Source organism: Nothoprocta perdicaria, unplaced genomic scaffold (genome assembly GCF_003342845.1).
Source record: "Nothoprocta perdicaria isolate Ctin4 unplaced genomic scaffold, notPer1 scaffold_20, whole genome shotgun sequence".
In the NCBI taxonomy this organism is placed as follows: Eukaryota; Metazoa; Chordata; class Aves; order Tinamiformes; family Tinamidae; genus Nothoprocta; species Nothoprocta perdicaria.
The window spans coordinates 5807709-5831590 of NW_020455205.1; the positions used below are offsets into that span (position 1 = coordinate 5807709).

General features: G+C 39.0%; 1 protein-coding gene across 1 annotated transcript in view; it reads right to left on the reverse strand.

Moving 5' to 3' along the window:
- DPYD (dihydropyrimidine dehydrogenase) overlaps positions 1-23882 on the reverse strand; it is a 277603-nt gene that overhangs the window by 63458 nt on the left and 190263 nt on the right. Inside the window, exons 17-18 of the mRNA XM_026038025.1 lie at positions 16735-16855; positions 15870-15989 (exon numbers count right to left, since the gene is read on the reverse strand). Of these exons, the coding sequence (XP_025893810.1) occupies positions 15870-15989; positions 16735-16855 (241 nt within the window). The remainder of the gene's footprint in view (positions 1-15869; positions 15990-16734; positions 16856-23882) is intronic.

Consider the following 23882-nt stretch of genomic DNA (forward strand, 5'->3'; position numbering starts at 1 on the left):
AATGGTAGATTCTGCTGGGTGCCCCATCCCTCACAATGTGATGGGTTCACTTTAGCACTTGGTAGGTCTCAGTGCCCGTTTATTTCGGTGCACAAGCACATATATTTAGCTCCAAGTCTTGCAGCAGTGTTTGTGGCTATTTACCCAAGGCTTGCAGATTTGTCACCCTCAGAAGCAGTGTTGCCTTGAGACTCCTATCATATATTTAAAAATAAAAGTATTGCATTTTTATTATTAATAAAACCTGAAGCATACTGTTAGGAATGATCAGAATGTTCATTACAGAAATGAAAGCACAATTTATAAGAGTACAGCAGACTAAAGAAACTACCACTAGAAATACGAAAACATTCCTTTCCCTCTTTATGCAATTCATTAAGAGCTTTAGTTCATTTTGAGGCTTATTCTCTGCAATTTCAACCAGTCTATTTCAACAACATACTATGAGACAAATTAATCCATTGTAGCTGAAAACACTCTATGTACCTATATTATACTGTATGTCCACACACATCTACCATACTATTATTACATACTATATACCTATATAATCTCTATGAGTACATACACACACACACTCAGTAGATATATTTCCATATTCACATATACATGAAACAGTGGATGACACGTCCCCTGATAAAACCTGTTATTTCAACACTTCAAGTGAAAAGTGTTAAAATAAATGGCTCATCACATACAATGTGTTAAAATAAATGTTTATTTCAACACTTTGTGTATCATAGTCATTTATTTCAACACTTTCCGTTTCTCAAGACTCACACAACCAAGAGGAGGAGAACTGATAGCTATACCTAAGGTAGCTGAAGCATACAACCCTCCTCATCTGCTTGCCATAGGATGAGTAGGAAGTTATTTGACACTTTTTTTTTTTCTCTCAGCAATAAATGGAAACTATCTACCTTGACTGTACATGCGAATCTGCATGTGTCTGTGAGCTGGTGGGCTATATTACCATGTGGAAAGAAAAAAGGGCCATACTGGAGTCTGCTGAGATATTTGGAAAGCAAGCTGCTGCTGCCAGCACAGGGATCTGGAAGGAAGCAAAGTATGGGGGCTTCTGTCAATTTTGTTTTGCAATTTTGGAGTTGGACACAAAGTGATCTGTGCAGATAAGAATTCATATGAACAAGAACTAGAGCTGTTCCTACTGAAGACTGAAAGAGATTTGATTTTTACAGGTCCAAATATAAATTGTGGATCAAACCGTGAGCCAGGAGAGAACAGCTGGGTTCCCACTCTCTCCTGCTGCAATTTTTTTTTTTTTTTTTTTTTTTTTTAGGAGGGTTTTCCAGCACCCAAAATTTGCCTGTTTTATCTTAATACAGAAACTGAAGCATCTTTGGAGCAGAAGCTTTCAAACTCCAGGAGGTCTCTGAAAGGCAGAGTTACAGGGAGCTTCGCATGAGTACATTTAGGTGAACGTGCTCCCAAGGCTAGGCACGGACATGCTTTGTGGCAGTGCCACTCCAGCACCCTCTGCTTCTCTGCCTTATTCTAGGAGGGAAGGACAAGAAGCTGGAAAGAGCAGAACCCTGAGGCCTGCTCCGCATTGCTGGCTCATCACAGTCGTGACAGAGAAAAGCCAGAAGCCTCTGGAAACATGGCAAGCAAGTTTTCCTCTCACACGCCTACTAAGGATCTGCAGCTGCTTCCTTTATAAGGGGTGTCTCACTGCAAGTATTTCCCCACAGTCCTAAGGCACCAGAAGCACAAAGAATGAGTATTACTTGGATCTTACTCAGAAAAACAACAACAAAACAAACAAACAAAACAGGGCAAACTTCCAGGCGTCATCATTACGGGTCTGAAATAGATGCAAAACAGCAGGAATACAATGAGCCTGGCGCTTCTCTCTGGGACAAGTGCAAGGGCTGTTTCTTACACTCAGCAGAGGGCTTAGAAATATATTCCTACAGTACGTTTCCATATAGAAAAAAACACAGATTTTTTTATTATTTTTTTTTCTTTTTTGAAGCACCGTTTTCTGTAAGCCAAAAGCCACATATCTTAATGTCAATGTACACAAATTTAAATAACCCAGGCTCCCCCTCTCTCTCATATAGGTTCACCTCTTCAGGATCCCAAGGCAGTCTGGCTCCCAGACACAGAGGTGACCTCTCCGGCCACAGAGCCTCTCCCCCTCAGGGGCCAAAACAGCTTCCTCGGCGCTCCTGCTGCAAGAGAAAAGTGCAGCCGGCGGCACTGTGTCTGCATGGAGCAGCTCTGCAAGGGGCATCTGAGAAAGAAGGTATTAAATAAAAAATACACATAAAATTAACTAGGGAATAAAGAAATACATGCAAGTCTTCCCCAAACTACCAGTGTCCTCTGAGCAATATCTATAGCTCAATGGCCTGCAATGGTTTCTGACAGCTTTTCCCCCTTTGAAAACTCTCAGAGCGTGATTAGAGTTTGCTGAGGCCCTAGGAAGACAGTGTGGCCTTCAGATGATAAACACTTAGTGGGGTGGTTCACTTGTCTGTTCTGTGTCCTTTTTATTTCCCAGAACTGCAAGTCTGCCTACTGGTCTGGATGGGGCATGAACTTAAATTCAACTAAGCAAGTGCTGGTGGAGACTCTGCAACCATCACACCCCGTGGGAAGTCTGCACCCGAACAGTGAAAGATTGAGACCACAGCCTGCAACCTGCAAATAAATTCATTGCCTCAAGCCAAGCCACTGTAAATGCTGGTTCCCTATATACAAACATCTCTCTCTGTACATCAAGTTACCTTCCTCCAGTGTCACTCTTGGTGGATAAAATACTACAATCACTTTGTAGCAGCAATGGTGCTGTGTAAGTTCTGCTGTGGAGAAAAAAAATGTTTTTACCCTTTTACTTTCTTCAGCAGTGACTAGTTTCAGAAAGAGGAAGCACAGTAGGTTATAAGACGAGGGCCTCAGAAGCTGGCAACACATAACCACGAAACATTAGTTTCAAGAATGGCAGTTGCTCTCAGAATGAAATTATAGAAATATTCAGCTAATAACTACCACGGACATTAAAACACTGGACAACAGATGCAAAGGTCTCATTATACAAGAATACTTTCTTGTAATTATGGTTTTGTAACTAGGTTCTAAAGTTTCTAAATATTTAGTTTTTTATTCTTCTGTATTTTTGTAATGAAATTTACATTATAATATTTGGCTTTCTATAAAAGAAGAGGACTGTTCCCACCCCAACAAAGAGCTCATCATACCTCAGCTGCAGTGAAGTGCTGTGTATGGATGATGATTTTTAAGAAAAGTTTATTCCTCTGTTCCTTGTTTATAATAAACTTCACAATTATGGGAAATCTTATGCCTCTTTCCTAGCTGAGAATTACAGTGAGACCAAGAACTCATTCCTTAAGAGATAAGTAAAACAAGAGCGTGCCCATGCTATGTAAACCACCTGTGGCACAGAAGAAGCATAATCCTTATTTGTGGAGGCCTTTAGTAGCTCCAGATATATTACAGAGGTTTGGTAATTAAAACATATTTATACCAGTCCTGCATGTGATCAGCCACACAACTCAATGTTGATTTCTAGATGGAATTATGCACCTGCATCATAACTCTGGTTTCAGCATTAATAAAAAATAACAGCATTAATAGGCCTAAACACTCATTTGTTTGATATATTCAGAGCAACATAAGGAGATGCGAGGGAATTCAGTAGATTGCTCTGTCAAATTGGTTTAATTGTTATCCAATGAGGGCAGCTCAGAGGGTGAGTAAGGGACTTAATTTATGTACTTACTCATCCCCTTGGCTTCCACTCAAGAAAAATGATAAAAACAGAACTCCTAAACTGCAGTCATTGGTCTTCTGTGATCAAAGCAAAGGGCAATTAATGGAAGGCTGGGGCCCACAAAGCATTGATTTGATTTTAAAATACTGCTCAGAAGGCACATCGCTACTTCCTAAAAATAACCCTGCAAGACTTGGCACTTGAGCAGGGTCTCTAAGAAAGACTATCCAAATACTGTACAAAGGTATAAGATCTCCTTCTTACAGAAGAGAAGAGATGCAAGAGATGCTGGGAGAGGAGAGCCATGTGTGAAGAGAGAGCGCGTGCAGGTTTCAGCCGGGCAGAAGAGGCAGCGCTCAGCAATCCTGGTTCCAAATCCCCATCCTTCCCCAAAAGGTAGAGCATTCTTTCCTCTGAAATTGTTAGTAGGAAGGATGTAAGCGTATTCTTTATGAATCAGCTCAAGCAGTCTCCTCTTAGAAGTAAATTACATATAAAGCCTGATCTTGGGCACCTTATTGTCTTTTTTATGGCTACCAACAATACAGTTTCAAACTTGGGAATATGTCTGCTCACAGACAGGTGTAGGGCTGCTGGTGGCTACTGTTGTAACGTAGAGCTCTGTTCTCATTCCTTCTTGTTTTTTTTTCCAATCTAAAATGAAAAGTATCTGAAAGAGCTGATGCATTTAATGGACAGGATCTTTGGACAAAACTAGGCTGCTTCAGAATTATTGGGAATTCTGAAGGTTATTTAACCATTAAGTATATATATAAAAGTTGAAAGATACCATCTGCATGACCTGTCATTGACACAATATTGTGTCTGGAATGTTCAAAGGGGAAGGCTCACAAAAGTGGAACCGTTTCATGTGAAATTTGAACACATCTGTTCAGCACTGAAAAGCCCGCATTTAAGTCCAAAGCACTAGACAAGTGCATTTTTGGAATCAAAACAAATACTGGTAATTTAAGAAAATACTATGAAGCACACAAAGACTGTACAATGCCATATGTTGCACAATGCATCTGGTAACTAATTTAGTCTACATGACAAATTTCTTAGAATCCCAAATAGGCTTAAATTCTTTATTCAGAAACTCCAAAAGTAAAGTATAAGCCTTTTAAACACAGTGCCCTTGCAATTAGGCAAAAAAAATCTTTCTCTTCTTAGTTAAAGGACACAAACAAAAATTAATCTCCTTAATTATATCCCATAATGACTATATGTCTGAACTTCACTTTTGATCAATGACTTTCAAAGACACACAAATTTAGGACACGGCGTGCTTCACAATGTGAAAGGTGCATGTGGTTTTTAAATTATTCTGCATTCAGTGTTTAGAGACGTTTGAAGTCATGAAGGTTCTCTGCTGTCATTTGTAATTCTATACAGAATACATTACTGAAGATGTCATCAAACACAGATGCAACAGCAACCCTGCAGTCTTAAATCAAAAACAAGTCCAAAGTTACAGTATTTTAAAAACAGTGGAAATCCCTAATTCAAGTGGAAGGGATCACCTAGAAAGCCAAAATAAATGCAGTAGGGTAATGGTTTTCAGAATTGGGTTACAGTGTCAATGCAAAAACTTGAGCTGTGTGAACTCACCAAGCTTGATCTTGCTTGCCAGCGCATGCTTGTCACTGTTTAGCTCCCCGGGAGCATGTCAGGAGTCTTTACAAAAACTCGTTTAAATACAAAATACTATAACAGCTGCTGTGATCCCTTTTCTAACACTGAGATTAAACTGCAGAAATTTGTTTTGGGCTTTTAAACCAGAAAATATATGTCAGACACCTATTGTAACAAGAATATGAGAAAGAATATTAAGGGATTGCAATGCTGTTATTAGGGTTTATATATATCTCTGGTGTTTTTATGTATCTATATCATCTATATCTATATCTATATCTATAAATATACATATATAAAAAACACCAGATTCCTTACATCAACTGATGAGAAGATATTTTAATGTCAAGTATACAAGTAACACTCTTTCCTGTGACATCACATTAGGAAATGAATTAGGCTACCATCAGATACATCTGTGTTTTCAGGAAAAGAAGTCTACTACACACTAGAAAAAAAATGAATAATTTATTTGCCTACTCAACTGATTTTCCTCACAAAACACAGGCCCAAACTGCCATAGGCATTTAGCTAAGGTTGCTAAATTAGTAACGTACTAACCTCAAATTTCTGATGACATGCATGGAGTGAGAAAGGTACCTAAAATTTACCTTGTTTTCTGAAAATGTGTCTTTATGATCATCATAAAAAGCTTAACAGTCTTTCAGTAAGCAAGCTGTCCTGCTGTCCTGTTCAGCAGGACGAACCTGGACTTCTGCTCAGAACTGCCTATGAGATCCTGCAGAGAGCAGGGACCTGTCACCCACCCAACATTCCTTGGTGGGTCTTCAGACTCCGTGGGGTGCTTTAGAAGGGCTCTCTGATCCAAAAGCGTCCCAATGGGAATGGCAGCTCAGGAAGACAAGGGAAATGTGGGCAGAGGAGAACACCACTACAGCATGCCTTCTCTGCCCTCCAAAAACTTGGGCACACCCAAGGAATGCATCATCCATGAGAAACACAGAACACCAGTAAAGAACCACAGAGATGTCCAGAGGAGGAGACCATCTTTGTGAGCCAAACTGAGCCATCATATCCTCTTTAGAGGTCTGAATCCTTCAAATTCCATTTCTAACAAGATCTAAAGAAGCTGCTTACATTATATACATATATTACATACATATATGTGAAGCAATCAGTTCATAGATGCTTTGTCTGGCAATAGTTTCTCTGCAAGTGCTTCTGATGCACAGAGGTTATCAGGGGCTAGAGTATAATAATTCTCTGAGTACTCCCTATTAAAATGGGCATATATCCAAAAATCAGTAGAAACACTGCCAAAGCTAGTATATTCAACAGATAAGCAATTGATGTGGCCTTAGCAGTGTAAGCACCACTATAAATAACAGGGAGCAAGATGAGCTCAGCACAGCCAAAATGCAGATTGGATTAATCATACAAATTTTTGAAAAACAATATGTCACTCAAAAGGACTACAAAACACACATAAATGGCCAGGCACAACCATAACAATTGGCATATCCTCAATGCACACTTGTAAAACACATCGCTACTGCTTTTGAACTGACAATAATGAAGTTCTTCAGAGCATCAGCCTTCCTTGGTGCTGAGCCAGGTGCCACGCACTTCATTGCCTGATCCAGTATCATTAAGCCCACCTTCTCCACATATTTGCTACAGCTTCCCTATGGATTTGTGTGTCTCCTCCTGAGCCAAGGGGATGCTGCCCTTGACAGTTCTCACTCACTCTCACTAAATCCCCGAGCATCCTTGGGGATTTAAAGAGGACTTTGTGAAGAGGGTTATACAGTACGTGTTAAGGGAGAAGACATTTGCAGTTACCTGGTTGTAAGCTGATGATAAATTGGAAATAGGGTAACCACAGCAGGTTCCCTACAAGACTTTGTGTGTATTTACTGTTCATGGGAAGCATATTTATACAGCTTATTTTAACAGCTTAGTTTATTTTATACAGCTTATTTAAGAAACAACACTGTTTCTTGCATGAAACTGTATTAAAATGCAGAATTCTTAGCTGACTATTATATATTGGTTGCATTTATTTGAAGTGTAAAAGAAGATGTTCTGTTAGCTGGGTAATATTTTATAAATGCTTTTGGCAATAACTCATGAAGGATGATATAATGTCCATTGAAAAGCAAACCCAGGATCTACTCTGTTAACCAAATCTGCCTTTATTTTGTCCTCTGAGTTTTACATTTGATGTTGGCATTAGAATTTCCTCGTCATTTAAGTAGGATACCAAGGAAACACAGAATGTTAGAAGAATGTAAGTGAAAAGAGATGTATTCACTGTGGGGAGTTCATTATAAATCATAGCTAACCAGTGTCAGGAAATTTCTAGGTTTTCTTTTACATGGAAGCAAGTCCACAACAACAACAGGTTAATCATGCCTTTCTGACACTGCTGAATGTAAAGGAATGCCCTGGTTCCAAATTACTCCAAATAATTTCTTGGCTTTGTTTTTTTCCCTGTAAAAGCTCTACGAGACCATCAAAACCTCTGGCAACTGGATTTATTTCAGTTTCATGCAACCGTGTAGCTTTCTTTCCAAGTTACCCTGTCACCATCCTAATATCTCCATTCCTAAAATCAGGTTGTTATTTTGTACGGATATAGCAAGCCTGGTGGGAGCCCAGCTTCCTCAGAGGCTCACAGAGGTGCCTGCGCTGCGAAGGCTCCTGAGGCTGGTGCACAGCCAGCACGGAGCTGGAGCAGGACACGCTGCTAGCGGCGACAGCACCCCGAGACCCACCAGGGAAGATGGGAGCCAGTTGGCTCATCCTTCAAGTACAGCTGCTGCACAGGAGAGAAGGAAAAACAACAGCTCCATCTTAACAAACGTTACATAAAAAGTAGCTTTTGAATTTGTTAGTCCTGGTTTTGATACTTAATATACAGCAAAACGGGTTTTTTAGGCATATGAGTAAGAATGCATTGACTCTTCAGGTAAGAAGAAAATGCATTCCACTGAATACAGATGGGGTTTACAACCAGTATTTGCCATTTAGTGACTAGAACGAATAGGTAGGCGAGATAAAAAAAAAAAAAAAAAACAAGCTTGCTTGAGACATAGTGGGTAAGTATGAAGGAGGGTTAATCTCTGCTGATGCAGCTGTTTATCAGAGTTGCTTACAAAACTCTGCCAGATTCGTGGTATTTTTAGAATTATTATTAGGAACTTCTCTGCTGTGAGTGACAGGTACAGTTTATACTGAAGACAGAGAAGACAGATCCCTTATTGAGCACTCTCAAGTATTACCCGTATCACAAACTTCACTGTCGAATCTGTTGCACAATAACAAGTCAGCAGACTAGACAACCATAAACTCTGCATGGTCAACAGCAGGAGCTTGTAACACCAACAGGGGAAGGCACCTGGCTTTGGACCCTGCTTTCTTCGTCACATCTCTCCTTTGCCTCCTATACTGAAGCCTCATAATGGATGTTCAAGTTTGAATCCATCACATACTCGACAGTGCAAGAAAGCTCTGCAGAGCTCCAGGCCAGCCAAACTTCCCTGCTACCCCAATCCATCTTTTTGCACCCCAGTCCACAGCCAGATGCCACTTAGTCACTTAGCCACTTAGAAGTAATTCTTCAATGCAAAATGTGCTGCTTTGCTGCCTTTGAGAGCGCAGAAGGTTGCAGCCTCTCCCCTACACCTGGAAGACAACCGACCAAGGCAGCAGGTTCGGTCTTGCTGCCCAGAGGAGCATTTTTCTCTTCCTGACAGACTAACAGCCTGTTGTCAGACCACGGTTTGCATGTGCTGTACACATCTCTATCCATTACCACAAAGAAATTTAAATAAAAAGCCCCTGGTTCCATCAAGCTAATAATGTTTTGACTTTCATTTCATCTGTTTGTTTCCCTGCTTTCTTCATCCGACTCCATCTCCAAGGTGCTAACTATACAAGCTACACTCTCTATGACATGACTGAACTAAACCACATGAATCTGTACCCATTATATCACCCGATTTCCCACTTTATTTAGCCGTACACAGACTAGGATGCTGTAATGTTCCATACACGTATGGACAAGCTAGGCCACCATCATCTGCTTTTTTCACTATGTTAGAAAATGCCATAGTAGAATTTGATTTCATCCAAATCACCTTCTGACATTGGCCTTTGGCAGCCATCAATAAAATCTGATGGCTTAACGGTTATCTGTTCATTAAAAAGGAGGCACATTTGGAAAAGGAATTATTTCAACAGCACAAATTCTATATGAGATTTAAGGTAAACAGTAAATCCACAGCGTTCAACTACAGTAGTTTAGAGATTAATCTAATAACAGGTATTAAAAGAGCAAACTGCAACTGATCTATATGTTGCATTTATACAACCTACAACCAGCAATAGTTAATGACGATTTAATGTGGTTTTCTTTTTTTTAGGAGTTTGGAACAAATACTCGGCTTTTAGTCTGGAAGCAATGTTGGACGCTTCTGTCGGATGCTTGGGGGATTCAGCCAACTAACAGATACATTTGGTGAAGAATCTCATTCTAGTCATGCCCTCCCTTCCTAATTTCCCTTTTCACTGTTTTGTCGTCTTTGCCCGTTCCTCAGGGAACCGAGTGATTGATAGCCTAATCCAACGACTGTATTACAGCTGCCTCAACTTGGACTCTTTTCCTTATCATTAGCAGTTAGCCTATGGTTAAATTCACAGCTCACTGCTTGGTACAGCCCCTGAGATTTAAGGGTCTGGCCTTTAGAAAATATTTAACATAAAATTGAAATCTTGACATACTGAGAATTCAGTTCTCTGCAAGGCTTCTTTAATTAATCCAATGTACTGTACCATTGTTCTATATGAGACTGTGACATGGTGAACTGTTAGCGAAGCTCATGGAGATGTGTAATTCTAAATTAAACACTCACTTACATGTACCTACACTGCATCTGTTTCCCAAGTACATGCACATGAACGAGAAAATTTAAATTCAATCTATAACAATAATAAAAAACAAACCAATTATGCTCCCAGTGTAAAGACTTTTCATTCATTTGAAGGCTGGAATGAGCTTTTTCAAACTAAGAGGAGCAGAATACACAGCTTTGTGTGTGCAAAGACAGACGCTTCAGCCTTTTTTTCAAGGCTCGCTTAATCTTTTGGTGGGTGAAACAAATTACCATCATTTTTAATAATCTACAAACAGCATCTGTGTTAAAAGTGTAAAGTGTTTTCTTTGTGGGAAATTGGCTAAAAATATTAAAAGTGGGAAAAAAAAGTGCAGTTCTCTGACCCTACCTGCAGAATAATACTTATTTTAAATAGCTGTGGGAAGGATGTAGACCTTGATCTATGCCGTAAACCTTTGCCCTCCTTCCAGTCAGTCAATGAGCTGCAAGCTTCTATGAAAATGGCAGCTGAGTCCCAGATGAAAAATTATGCATCTCATAAACTGCTATTCTGCTGAAATGTCAAGCTATGGCAGGGCTGTACCTCAAACTCAGCACTTGGCATTTTCCTTCTGTCTGCTTTGTTGCCATGAAGCAAACATGAACAGTGAGGATTTGTGTAGGGCAGGTAGCAGGCGAGCTCCCTGTCAAAAATCTATTATTAGGGCTCTGATCTCTCCGGCAGAGCACTAGGAGAAACCCGACTGCTGCAAGGACAGCGCGGAAAACAGAGCCCTCTTTGTGCATCCTGACATAATGTATGCAAATAACCACTTCTAATGGCTGGGCTACATTTAACAGAAATAATAAACCAAAATTAAAATTGTGCTATAGCACATATTTGTTTTTTACTCCTATACACACTGTTTTATAAATATATGTTAATGTAAGTAGTCTTTAACTCTCTCAGCAAATATTTATAGTAAACACATGAGCATATGCATACATATATTTTCTTTTCTTTCCACTGATAGGCTACTCTTCATACATTTCTATTGACCAAAATCAATACCACACAGGCACTGAGAGAACTGTGATTATGAAAGTGAATGCTCTTGTTTTTTGAGATTTTCTTTTAATCATGTGGCATAAAATTAAAAGGCAGTTCTTATTATAACTTTGACTTTCCCCCTTTCAGGATAATTCATGCATTTCAACAGCTTGGAATATATGTCCCTATTAATAATGTCATTTTTTCATATAATGTACACATTTTAATTTAATGAAATGACACCTGCAAAGTATTCCCTTAAAAGTCACAATTGCTGCCTGACAGTGTTTTTTGTAAAAACACACAGCTCCACTAACTTACTTGAAAAGTAATTAAAATTAACTGCCTCTACTCATTTCCAAGAATTATATATTCCAACGTGTAATGATTGAATCCGCTATCTAGATCTCTCATGGTCATTTCCAAAATTGTAACACTCAACGTTCTGAATTTCTCTTGCTCTGGAGGACATACATAAACACAGAAATTTTAATAGGCTGTATATTATGCAAATGATGTCAAAATACTCCAGTAAAAATACTACACAATGCAACAATAATTGGGCAAAGTATTAATACTACACAGACATGACAGCTTCAACTGTTATTCCTGAATAAACCAACATTTTTGTAAAAAGTATGAGAACAATTGAGTGCAGAATAAAAAGATCTACTTTTAGCCAAGTTTTCTGCTAGGTCCAGGGTATCTTGTTAAAAACATACCCCCTAAGGACCTGGCTTCCAGACAGAAGCAAAGAAACAAACAAATGACAAAGAAGAATAAAAAAGCATGGAAATTCAAACAGCAGCTCGGCTTTGTTTTGCCTGCAATAGCCATCCTATAGTGCTGCAACAAGATGTGTATTAAAAAAAAACAGACCTCAAATATGTAAGCACAGTATGAAAGCTCACGGAGAGTTTTTTTAAATTTTAACGGAAACAAATCTTAAGGAGGCCTGTAGCTGTTGACAGTATATTAACATTTATTTCTAGGAGACCTGGCATATTACTCTAGTACCTATAAAACATACATTTTCAAAATCATTTATATTTAGCCAGATTGAAACTTCTCTTTCAGAAGTCAGACATCATTATTTATTGTGAGGATAAATATCACCATTAGCTTTGTTTTCAGAATCAAACACTCTCAATTGCACACATAAAATAAGAGTTTGGAGAAAAATCTTGCATGTTCTATATTCTCAAAGTTTAACGCTGCTTGATCAATTGAAAAACCCTTTATAGGAAATCCAGCTGGTCTCTAATTCTGTAAACACACAGGATGGGGTTGGCAAGTTGCATGTTTTGGGGAGCTGTATTTTTTTTCTTTTTTTTAATCTAAAACTTAATCTAAGGTTTTATTTCCTTACTGGTATTTTGGAGGCTTCATCAAGACATTTACACTTTTTTGATTAAGGGGTAGTTCCTGGAAACTTAAAAAATAGATGAATCTCCCATGTAATGAGGCCACAGACATCGTTAAGACTGCTCCAGCCTTTGGGTTCAGCTAGGGCACCATGGCACCAACTAGAAATGAATTCCCTTTATAAAATGCCAATTTGTGAATATTAAAGTGTACCTATTGCAGTGACATTTTCCCTGCAAAGATTTCTTGGCCCTTGGAAAGAGGCAGAGGGTGAGGAGGAAGAGTTTGCACCATGTTCACTAGGGAGGGTAAATGAGAGTCACAGGAGAGCCGGGAGGGACTCTGCTTCACAGCTGCATCTCCCACATCAGGTGGGCCGGCTGCGCTGCTGTGAGGGCTCTGGGAGAGCTCTGTCACACTGTATTAATAATTCAATATTCACAAGGAGCTGGAGAGCAAAGAAAGACACTAATTCGACAGCCTAGTGGTCAGACACCCACCTGGGATACTGGGAGCGGCTGTGTCAGAACCTCCCAATGTGCGGTGCAAGAGGAAATAGCAAAGATTCCTACAGATCAGCAATTCGGGGCTGATCAAATTATAGCAAAACAGGAAGTTAACTTCCTGAGCACAGGCTGGAAAGATAATACTCACTGTGACAACTCAAGGTAAATAGGGCTTTTAAAGGTAATCTCATTAAACCTCTGGTTCTCTGAAAGACCTACAAAATAACTAAGACACAAGTCTTCTCAGAGACATCCGACGAACTTTAGCAAAGGAATTGATAATATTTTTTTATTATTATTAGATTGTGGAAAATTCCCTGTCATTTACTAATTTAGAAGGAATTTAAAACAAATCTTCTTTCCAATGTCCACCTCTCCTGAAAAGATGAATAAAAATCGTTCTATATCTAGCCGTTTCTGCACAAGTCAGGCAAAAGGAGGAAGGAAGTTGCAAGTGGAAGGTGCTTCTTTAGTACGGAGCCATGTTCCGCCTGGAAAACATAAACTGCCCTACACTGAGATCTGCAACAGTGCAGTTAAACTCTCAAACTATCAAGTGGAAAGCAAAAGGTAGGCAGGAAAACATGAAAAGCATATCCAGACTGATCTAAACCCAGTTTAATCCAGATTGGAGGAAGCACTCTAAAACTATTCTAAAACATGAGCAATTCCTTGTGAGCTAGGGGGTCTTGAGCTAGGCACATTTGCACCGGGGCCACCCTGCCTCTTGCTCTGGCAACTCTAAATGCCCTCCTGGGTGTTCTGCCTGCTTGTAAGTGTGCTAGCTCTCTTGGTTTAAAACTGCTTCCTTGTTTTCAGAAATGTGTGTAATGTCACCTCCTGATCATTGAGCAGAAGGTAGCGCAGGGCACGTGCAGGGGCTCCTGACTTTACTGGCCCAGTGGCTTCCTTCTGTGCAGTGACTCAGACAGGCACCGAGAGAGGACAACTACCAGCACGAAACCTCAGTCTGTCTGCAATGACACATGCTTTCAAAACATGATAAATTGATAAAAATTCTAGTGGTTTTCATATATTTTCAATAAGCAGATTTGCATCCTATGGAATGGTATATTCCAAAATGACTTCTTCTGTTTCTTTCGATATACGTAAAACTGCGAGAAGGAAAAGATATTTTTGCATTTACATACACACACACGCACACAAAATAGCAATTTTCCCCAGATCTAAGTTAAAACAGAATTATAAACCATGAAAGTATGGAAATACTGGCAGGTGTTTCCACGTGCCTAAGCATCCACGTGCTGCTGTAGTTTACACTACATACATGTTTTAAATTTGTGACATGAGACATATTTTTCCATAACGCAGTCATTCTACAGATTTTATTAGACAGACTTATGGTAGGAAGGAATATTCAGAAATTGCAACTTAAATGAGAAAATGTGAATGGTGTTACTTATATAAAATACTACTGCAATAGTTCTTTTATTAATTTTTAATGCACAGCACCCACTGTGACCTCCTTTATTCTTTTCTTGTCAACATGGCAGGCTAGAGAAATTGAAATGGGCTATAGCTGTTCTCTTCATTTTCCTTCTTTCCTTCCATTTTGTATAATATTAAAAATATAACATTTCATTGGACTGTCACCGTGATATAATCATTATGCAATAGGCATAATCATTTTTTCTGATCATTATCTCTTGCTTTTCAGCGTTCTCTAAAAACTTCCAAATTCCATGCAGTTATCTAAGACAGTAAGGCAATTTTCCACTGAATACTCTTGTGTGAATTAAAGTTGTATAAAAGGTATCTTTTGCTACCTTTCTTACGGTTCTCTAAGAGTAGCAGCAGTCACATAAAATAAAGCATTTTTGCCTGTCTGGTCTCCGCTGATTACTCTGATTTGGGTGGAGGTGGGAGGTGGTTCCGATACCACAATGTTCGACTTAATCAGGAGGATGCTATTACTGCTGTTATATATATTTACTGCTACCTCTATCACCAAGGAGACTAATCTCCATTCCAGTAAGGTCAAGCAGCTCACAATATTGTCCTCACAGGGTCAAGTTCAAGTTGTCACAGCAACAGAGTACACCGGGTCAGGAGATTAATACATTAGTGTGCAAAGGCACTGAACTGGAGTGTAAAAGTTTTGCTGCTGGTTTTAAAATTAAGCTGTGAAGTGGACTTGGAAATGGGGTCTGTACAAGACATTCTTGTAAATCTCAAAGAGCAGCCTACCCAAATACACATATATTTGCCTAATAGAATCTATCATTTTCAGCATGATGGCAAGAGGACTAAATAAGCTACTCGGAAGCAGTGTATTCAGTCGGGAGGAGAAAGGACGGCCGGAGTTCAGGCTGTGAAACATATACTGCACTTGGAATGTTGATATTTTCCCCTTGTGCTGCCCTTTCATTAGCCCCTGTCTAACGTGTGCCCTGACAATTGTGACAGAATGAAAAATTCCAGGAAAAGTGAGGGTCACAGGAGAAGAGATTTCCGTCCCTTGCTACTGACCCCATCACAGTATTCTGATGCAGCATTTTACCATTAAGGAAAGGGCAACACGAAAGCCTTCACACTTAATCTGCTCCATCTGTCATGACTATTAGAAACACTGACCAGCCACAAGCTCTAAGAACTCGGCACGACTGCAGACATGATATTCTAGCCCACTACAAGGACCTTCTGATGTTTTGTCAGCCTCCAAGGAAGCACCAGGCAGCAAAGAGGGCAACACTGACCTGACACGCCGCCATATGTGGTCCTCTGAGCTCTCCCGACTGCTGGCCAAGGTGTGCTGTCTGCCTCCAGTCCCATCAGGCCCGACACGGTGTTGGTAGCTGTGACACCATCTGCACCACCTGTGAAAAGAAAAGTCAGACGCTTTCTGTTAAATAATGTGTCTGTGAACAAGAACGAGAGGGAAAAAAACAGGTAAACTGTGAAACTGCGAAATAACTAGAAATTCAAACAAACAGCTCAAGTCAAAAAGTAACTAACTGTAAGGGGATGTGGAGAAAGGTCTTGGAAACCTAGCGTACACCGATGGCTTTCACAGCAGCTCCAAGGCAGGCTGAAAGAGCCGTGGAGCTACGCGGGGCATGTGGGGCAGGAGGGCAGCTCGCTGTCCCCACTGCGCGGCACCACCTGCGTCATGGGCTGCCCCACACGGGGAGCCGCTCCGCACCGGGACTACCTGCTCTACTGTGCCCTAGCGGGGAAAGGCCGTGTTCCCTGAACACACACACCCGTTGTGCTACTGGAAGGAGGAACAGGTAAGATATAGTGGTGTGGTTGACATGTAAATATGATATAGATAGGAGTGTGCGTATAAAGCTACATGCAAACACATAAGATTTAATGTTAACAGTCCAATATAATTCCCTTCATAGATTGCTATGTTCTATAATATGGCATGGAACAAAAAAATCTAGCAAACCTCAGTGATCAACGTGCTCATCCTAAATTGCTTAAGTAATATTTTCATATTTCTGTTTTCATATTGACTTGCGTTGTCACTTGTCGTTATTCCAGCACCCCCACTCTCCAAGTCCCCACATGCTGCAAATGAGAAAAACTGCGCAGCCAGTGCCTGCGCTCGGTTACCTTCCTGTGCAGCCAACGCAATTTTCACAATATCGGTGACATTTGGGGTCAGCTTGGCAAAGAAAGGAATCCGAACAGCTTGTCTAACCCAGCGACAGATGTTCCGCACCAGCTCTGGATCCTGTTCAAATAGGTCAGATAAATATAGAACATAATTAAAAGTAATATGAACAAAAGGTATATCAAGACAATGGAAAACTTTGTTATAAGTGGCTATACTGCGATTTTGTGAAATTACATGTCAGCCCTGAACCTCATCTCATTAGTTAACTTATTTCAGACACATCAAGCAACCGCAAATCCATTACATAAAGGTTAGTTCACGAAAAAAGGGAGATTTACTTTTTTTCGAAAGACAAAGATATCACAAAATGTTCATTTCCCAGAGGGCAAAAATACCACTTTGGATGACAGTTTATTTACCCTTCTATTTTAAAGAGTGTTTTTCAGTTTTAATGACTCACTCTACATAAGGTATATTGAAAATAATCCCTGTGATATAAAATAATGCAGTCCTGAAGGACTGTCTGATTATACTGTGATCAAAATAACCAGGATGAGCCAAGGATGCAGAACTATCCGAATGCAACTCAGCAGTTCTGAGCTCTCCTCTGACTTCACAAAATGAAAGATCAAAATCTTTTCTTTTAAATCTGGAAATAGAAATCCCCAAGTGGTGGCTTTTCATGATTTCCAGGCATTCAGCTCCTGTATGGAACAGGTACTATGTAGAGGGCAATCAACTATCTTTTCTATTGAAAACACCTCAGTAGTCCCAGCACTCGAATTCTGGCACCTAAAACAGTTATTCTCTAATACAACTTTTAGGCCATGAGTTGAGTTGCTCTTTTCTTTCTGTTGGTTAATGCTCTTCAACAAATATCTTAACATTTGCAATACTGATGCATGTAAAACACAATAACATAATCTGATTCAAACATAAATGGTGCTATTAAAAAAAAAAAAAAGGTACAAGTAAAGTCGTGGGAAGGTTGTTTGCTACTGCAGCAATTATTTACATCTACTACATCTTCATTGCTCTCACAGATAGCTCTGTCATATAGGAGTATTTTTCTCCCATTTGGATACTATACAAAGTCTGAAAGCTGCACTTCTACACAGTAACTTTGAAAACGGGCCGAGTCTTGATGAGGTTCAGTTTAATCTAATCCAGTGCATATGCAGGTTCGCAGTTTAGCGAGCTAACAGAAAATATTTCATTGCTGCTTTTGTCAGCTTACACCAAAAATTACATACAAACATAAAAAATACAGGCTGTGTTCCTGGAAGGGACACTGTGCTTTACATGAGCAGCAAAATCCAGAGCCTTAGCTCTGCCCTTGCAATAAAAACAGGTATCCCCTGTTTCAGCACGCATGAGAGCTGCCCTGGCAGCACACGAGTAGCTACATCTTCAACTTTCATTTCCATTTTGAATTTCCTTGAGGCTCAGTGAAGAAAGGAGAGAACCTCCAGAAGATACTAACTGTATATCCTTTATGTTAATTCTTCTGCTTAGATATCCTCATAATAATGTGCATGATGCCGGCTTTACAGTTGCTTACAGTGTTGCCATAAACACTCCTGCTCCAGTTTAAAAGACACCATTCTTTCAATCCATATGAAGAGCTCACTGGGAGATTTCTTTCACTTACATTAACCCAATTTTCATTCTGTCTTACACAATTTAATGAGTTTGTCTTCCTTCCTAAATAATTCCCCCCCCCCTTTTTTTTTAAACAAAAGATAGTAAGTTTTCTTTTGTTTTCCATCAGGTGAACTACTCCAATGCCAAAATTAATGCAGCAAATGCAATGGAAGATCTTCAATTTCTCCAGCTAGGAAACAGTTCAAATGATTGATTGTGCTGTTTGTACAGGCAATTCCTTTTGAAAGGCCCATTTGTTGGATCAGTCTTGGAAAACTGCCCATTTTTAGTTCCCATAAAACCACAGGTATCTTAAATGGAAAATAATTTGAAAGGCCAAATGAAAGAGGTGAAATCTTTGGTTTTTTTTCCCTCCACTTAAGATTCCAAAGGGAAAAAACAGCAATCTTTGTAGTGAGGGAATAGTTTCTACTTTTTGTTTTAAGAGAAAAAGACAGAACAAGTTAAGAGTGCCTTGCTTCATAGTGGAAGAGTCACTAATAGGATTTAGAACAACGTTGAATTTTGCATTAAAAAAAAAAAATCCCTGAAATCTGTCCATGTTGTACAGAAACGAGCATTTCCATTTTTTTCCCTAATGACTTACATAATTCATTTATTCATTCACTAAATAGCATACATAGATAATGCTGAGTATGTTCATGAAAAGTTACTGTGAAATCAAACATTTCCTTCTGTGCCAGCCCCAGCCACATGTACACGTGAGAGTTCTTGCAGTTTCCCTTTTAAAGGTGCAAGCTCTCCAGCAGAGTATCCACTTGATCCCTAGATTCCCCTAGAGCAAACTTTGCCTTTTTCTATTCCAGCCTCTCCGGTCCATCTTCCTCCCTTTTTCCTTCTTCCTGCAGCAGGGACACTGTTCTCTCCTTCTTCCTGAGTCCTGTTTCCAAGTCCCTTTCTGTTCCAGTCCTCCCACTGGACACTGTAGTGAGATAGTTATCACTGTATCTTCATATGAAATGCATGAGCTACATAACCCAGAGGAAGTTCCCTGGGAATTATCCAACCTCTCCATGAAAGTTTATCTCTGGGCCAAGAACAATCTGCAGAGCTCATACAAGGAAAAAACTCCTGAGAAGGATTCAAGTATTAGGAGGAGAACATTCACATCTAAGTGCAATCACTTACCACACAAAGGTGGTTCAAAATTTGATTTTGGAATAAAATATTTTGTGACGATATTTAGCAACTCAGGATCAATATTAAGGTGGACAGACTTATTCCTGGACACCAAACACTGAGTTTAAATCCATTCTATTTAGATGTTATTTTGGCATTGGCTTAAGCAACGTGCTCATTCAGTACCTCCTCTCCGTTCAGGTTTCTGGAAGATACATGCTGATTTACAAATTCCATTTACTGGTTTGTAGTAGAGATTGGAATTATAAAACATTCAAAGGCTGAGAATGTAGCTTGTATGAGAACACATCTTGAGGCACATAAATTTCATTACAAAAATCTCTGCTAAAAAAATCTATGTCACTACTAATATAACAAAAATATCTTTTTTTTTATCCTGGCCCAACTTTATGAAACTGCCTGCAGCTTTTATCAGTGGTTTATATTGGTATCAACCAATATAAAGTGGTTGATAAAGCTTGTATAGTAAAAAAATATTTTTGAAATGGCCCAACATGTAAAAAGTTATTAACAGTAAAAACAGATGGGCATTTACATTTGCAAAATCAACAATATGAATTAACTAAAATATACCCTGCGTAATCGAGTAAAGGATTTAAATGATTTTGATTCAAAGTATGCCATGTTACTATAAATGATAACCTTCTTCTGTTCCATGTATCTAGGTTTGTAGGTTCTCTCATTAACAATAATTCAATGCAATTATTACAGAATTTGTATCATAATTTTATTGTGGTTTGTCAATCCAGAAAAATAACTGCATGTTTCAATAGACTTCACCTCCATTGGTAGCATGTGTTATTTTTCTGCTGTTCTTTCTTTTAACCACGCCATCTAAACAAAGCCTTGGTGAAATTAGCATCAACTAAAACGTAACACTGATCTACAGGAATTTGTTAGTGATTTAATACAACACAGCATCTCTTTTGGTGTGAGAGGTACATCAGTTTGTCTTCTATCTTTCTGTTCTTAATCAAATATTGCTTTTTTACTCCAAAGGCACAGGAGATTTTCATGTTACAGAGGTTGTCTTTTTACTTCCCTAAGCAGCAGTACAGAATCATTTCTCCTGAATATTCATTATAGCCTCAGGCTAGATGGAGCTTTTAATCCTAACTACTCATTGCCAGTGGGTAGATATACTAGAGGAAAAACAACTATTCACCTTTTTCTTTTTTTTTTTTTTTTGAGAATGTTCACATGATAAGCTTAACTACCATCAGAACTGTAAGTCCTCAGAAATTAAAGCAGCAAGTCACCTCCCGGTTCCAGCTGGCATTAGTAATGAGCTGAAGCCCACGTCCTTATCACCCCCAAGGCAGATCCCACTTGCACGTTTCAAACGTGGGGTGAAAATGCCATGCAGACATGAGGTCACCTCTCCTTCCGCCACAGGAAAAAGAATAAAACCATGAAGAGATTTCCATAGGAATGTTCGACTGTAGATCTGGGAAACTACTTTTACTACTACCTATCTATCAGGTCTTACAGGATCCTCATTTTTACACATCTTATTACAGCACAATTCTTAGGTTATATCCAAAACATCCCTCTGAAGCATGAGGTGCTTTTATAGCTATTTAACAAATGGAAAGAAGAGAGGCAGGAAGAGTGAGGCACAACTCCTCCTTCCCGTGGCCAGTGTTACTGAGTCACCTGCATGAGGAGCGGAAGCAGCTCTCCTGGCACAAACCTGAGCCTGGCTCCTCGGAATGCCTTAACCGGGAGATACTGCCTGCATTAACCTCACCAGCTCTTCAAAAAGATGAAAATACATCTGTGTTAGGGTAAGGAATACACTTGCCCTAACACCACAAATAATCCCTGGATGCCCAGGAAGTGCAAGCGTCATTATGTATGCCTGTGTCCATATATATATGGAAGGTATCAGATACCATAAAAGTACTTGTTACAGAATTTCTGAGGTAAGTTTACCACTCACTATAGGACATCAGCTGATCTTGCCTAATTACACTTACAGAAAATGGACCACACGGAACAATCTTCCCTCCATCCCTAATTACTATAATGGCAGCAGTTCTATCTGACCAGGAACAAGGTAAGGACCTTTATAGTTAAAAGTAAAACATAACTCTTCCATGTATAACCCCAATTTTACATATGTATTGAGGCTTTCTTACTTAGATCCAACAGAGTTATCATCATTCTGACCTTTTATATAAATCCATTACTCTGTCTCTGATGACGGGAAGTTCTAGATGGCACAGAAAATGATGCAAGATCCATTAGGGGTTTGCATGCACAGTCCTTAAATCTCACTCTTCGCTAACTATATAATGTCCTAAAGAACAAAGTTACAGAAATTACTTCTACAAATCTCTTCAGATTTTATAGCTGTAATTTCAACATATACTATTTATCAGCTCTACTTATATATCTAAATTTTCCCATTAACTTAGCAAAATAATTTCAAAATCTCATTAGATACATTCAATAAAACAGTTCATGAAAACCATTATCAGGCAACTCAAACCTAAGCATGCACTTCTAGTGAGACAAAACTTTTTTTTTTTTTTTTTTTAATAGATTATATTCTCTCTGCCTCCCTTTTAGTCACCTTTCTGAGACCAAATCCACACAAGCAGAAACAATAGCAGCTATTGAGAAAAGCTAGAACCAGACTACGGCAACTGCTGTGGTTCAACCATTAGCCTATTCTGAAAAACCCGGTGCATGTGAAAAGATTATTCTTTACATTTAACAGTGTTTAACAAAATGCATCTTAAAAAAACCCTCACAAATCATTATGATAGAAACACAATTTCCTAGTAAGCTTCCATTTCAGTAAATTGCCCTCTCATATCTTCTTTTTTAGTCTCATTTGGTCTTGCAATCACTATTTCTCCCTTCTCCAGCACTTAAAGTAGAACCTTTGAAGGATATTAAAAGAACAGGAGAAACAGCCTTTGATCACCTCTCACTATTACAAATGAAAGAATAGGAATAACAAGTTATTAGAGCATTTTCTTATTTCAGTGCACTACTGGAGCTGCACAAGTGACTGATGCTAATGGTATATTAAAAAAAAAAAAAAAAAAAACATAGAAAAGGAAAACAAAACACTCTGAAGCCCACCCACAGAAGACTCTGCTGCAAACTTTCTACCACAGCTCATCCAACAGCTGCCAATACTAACACAGGTCAATATCCAAACTCCAGAATACATTTGTCAAAGTGCTGTGTGGGAGATGCACTTTGCATTATGGAAGTGTGTGGGAGCAGCACGGCACTCCTACACCCTCCTTTGAAAATGCAGCACTTAATGACAGAGAAAAATCCAAATACTAAGACAAGGTCAAAAACGAGCTGTGTATTTTTGATTGACCAGCACACAAAAGTACAAGATATAGATTTGTGATGCAAGCTGAAGTAATGATAAGAGGGATGTCAAGATCAAGCCCAGCTGAGACCTGGAAATTTTGAGGCTGTCTTTTTTAGTCACCTTGGCAATTACTCCCTTTTTCCGATCACGTAAAAGCTTTATCGGTTTTCCTCTTCTCCCTACAACTAAGAGAAAGGTGATTCAATTTATTTTGAAAACCAAGTCCTGTCTCTAAATAGGTGGTAAGACCACTCTTTATCTTTAGTTCCTATTTTTCAATTTAAAATGTTAAGCTAAGCAACCAAAACAAACACAACTGCTAGAAAACATTCTATTTTTAAAATAGATTATAAGGCCTTTTTTTTTTTTTTTAAACTATATTATGAGAAAGCTCTCTGTTTCATGAAGATGTCACTTAAAACTGTAGCAATCACTATCTACAGCTATTGATTTCAATGCAACATTAAAGAACTCAAAACCAACCATTACTCTCTTCAGTTGTCACAATGAAGGTTAATAACAGTTGGCCTGAAAGGGTGACACAGGAATTGCCAGTTCAAATTATCAAATGATTTTGTTCTGAGACCTACGTTCCAACCGGGCCTAAATATTCCAATGAAAAATGTGCAACTGCATGCCAACATTTTTATAAAGTTTTGGAGATCCTTAACAGGAAAGACTTATGCATCAACAGCACTGGTACCTTAAAAATGTTGGCTAAATAAAAATGACATTTTCCCTTAACAGAACAAAATATTTTATCTTGGTTGTTTCTAGCAAACCGAAATAATGTTTTTCATATGACTGCAGAAAAGTGGTACACAGCATGATTAAACAATTTTTCAGCTCTTTAGTTCATGCAGAGGTTACCTGCTAGAAGGCACAAAGATTTCATTAGGTTTACATCATACAGGAGAAATTTTAAAGGACAGCATAGAACTTGAATGGGTGAGTACTGCAGCTACAAATAGCTTTGTCCTGTGCTCAGGCAGGCCA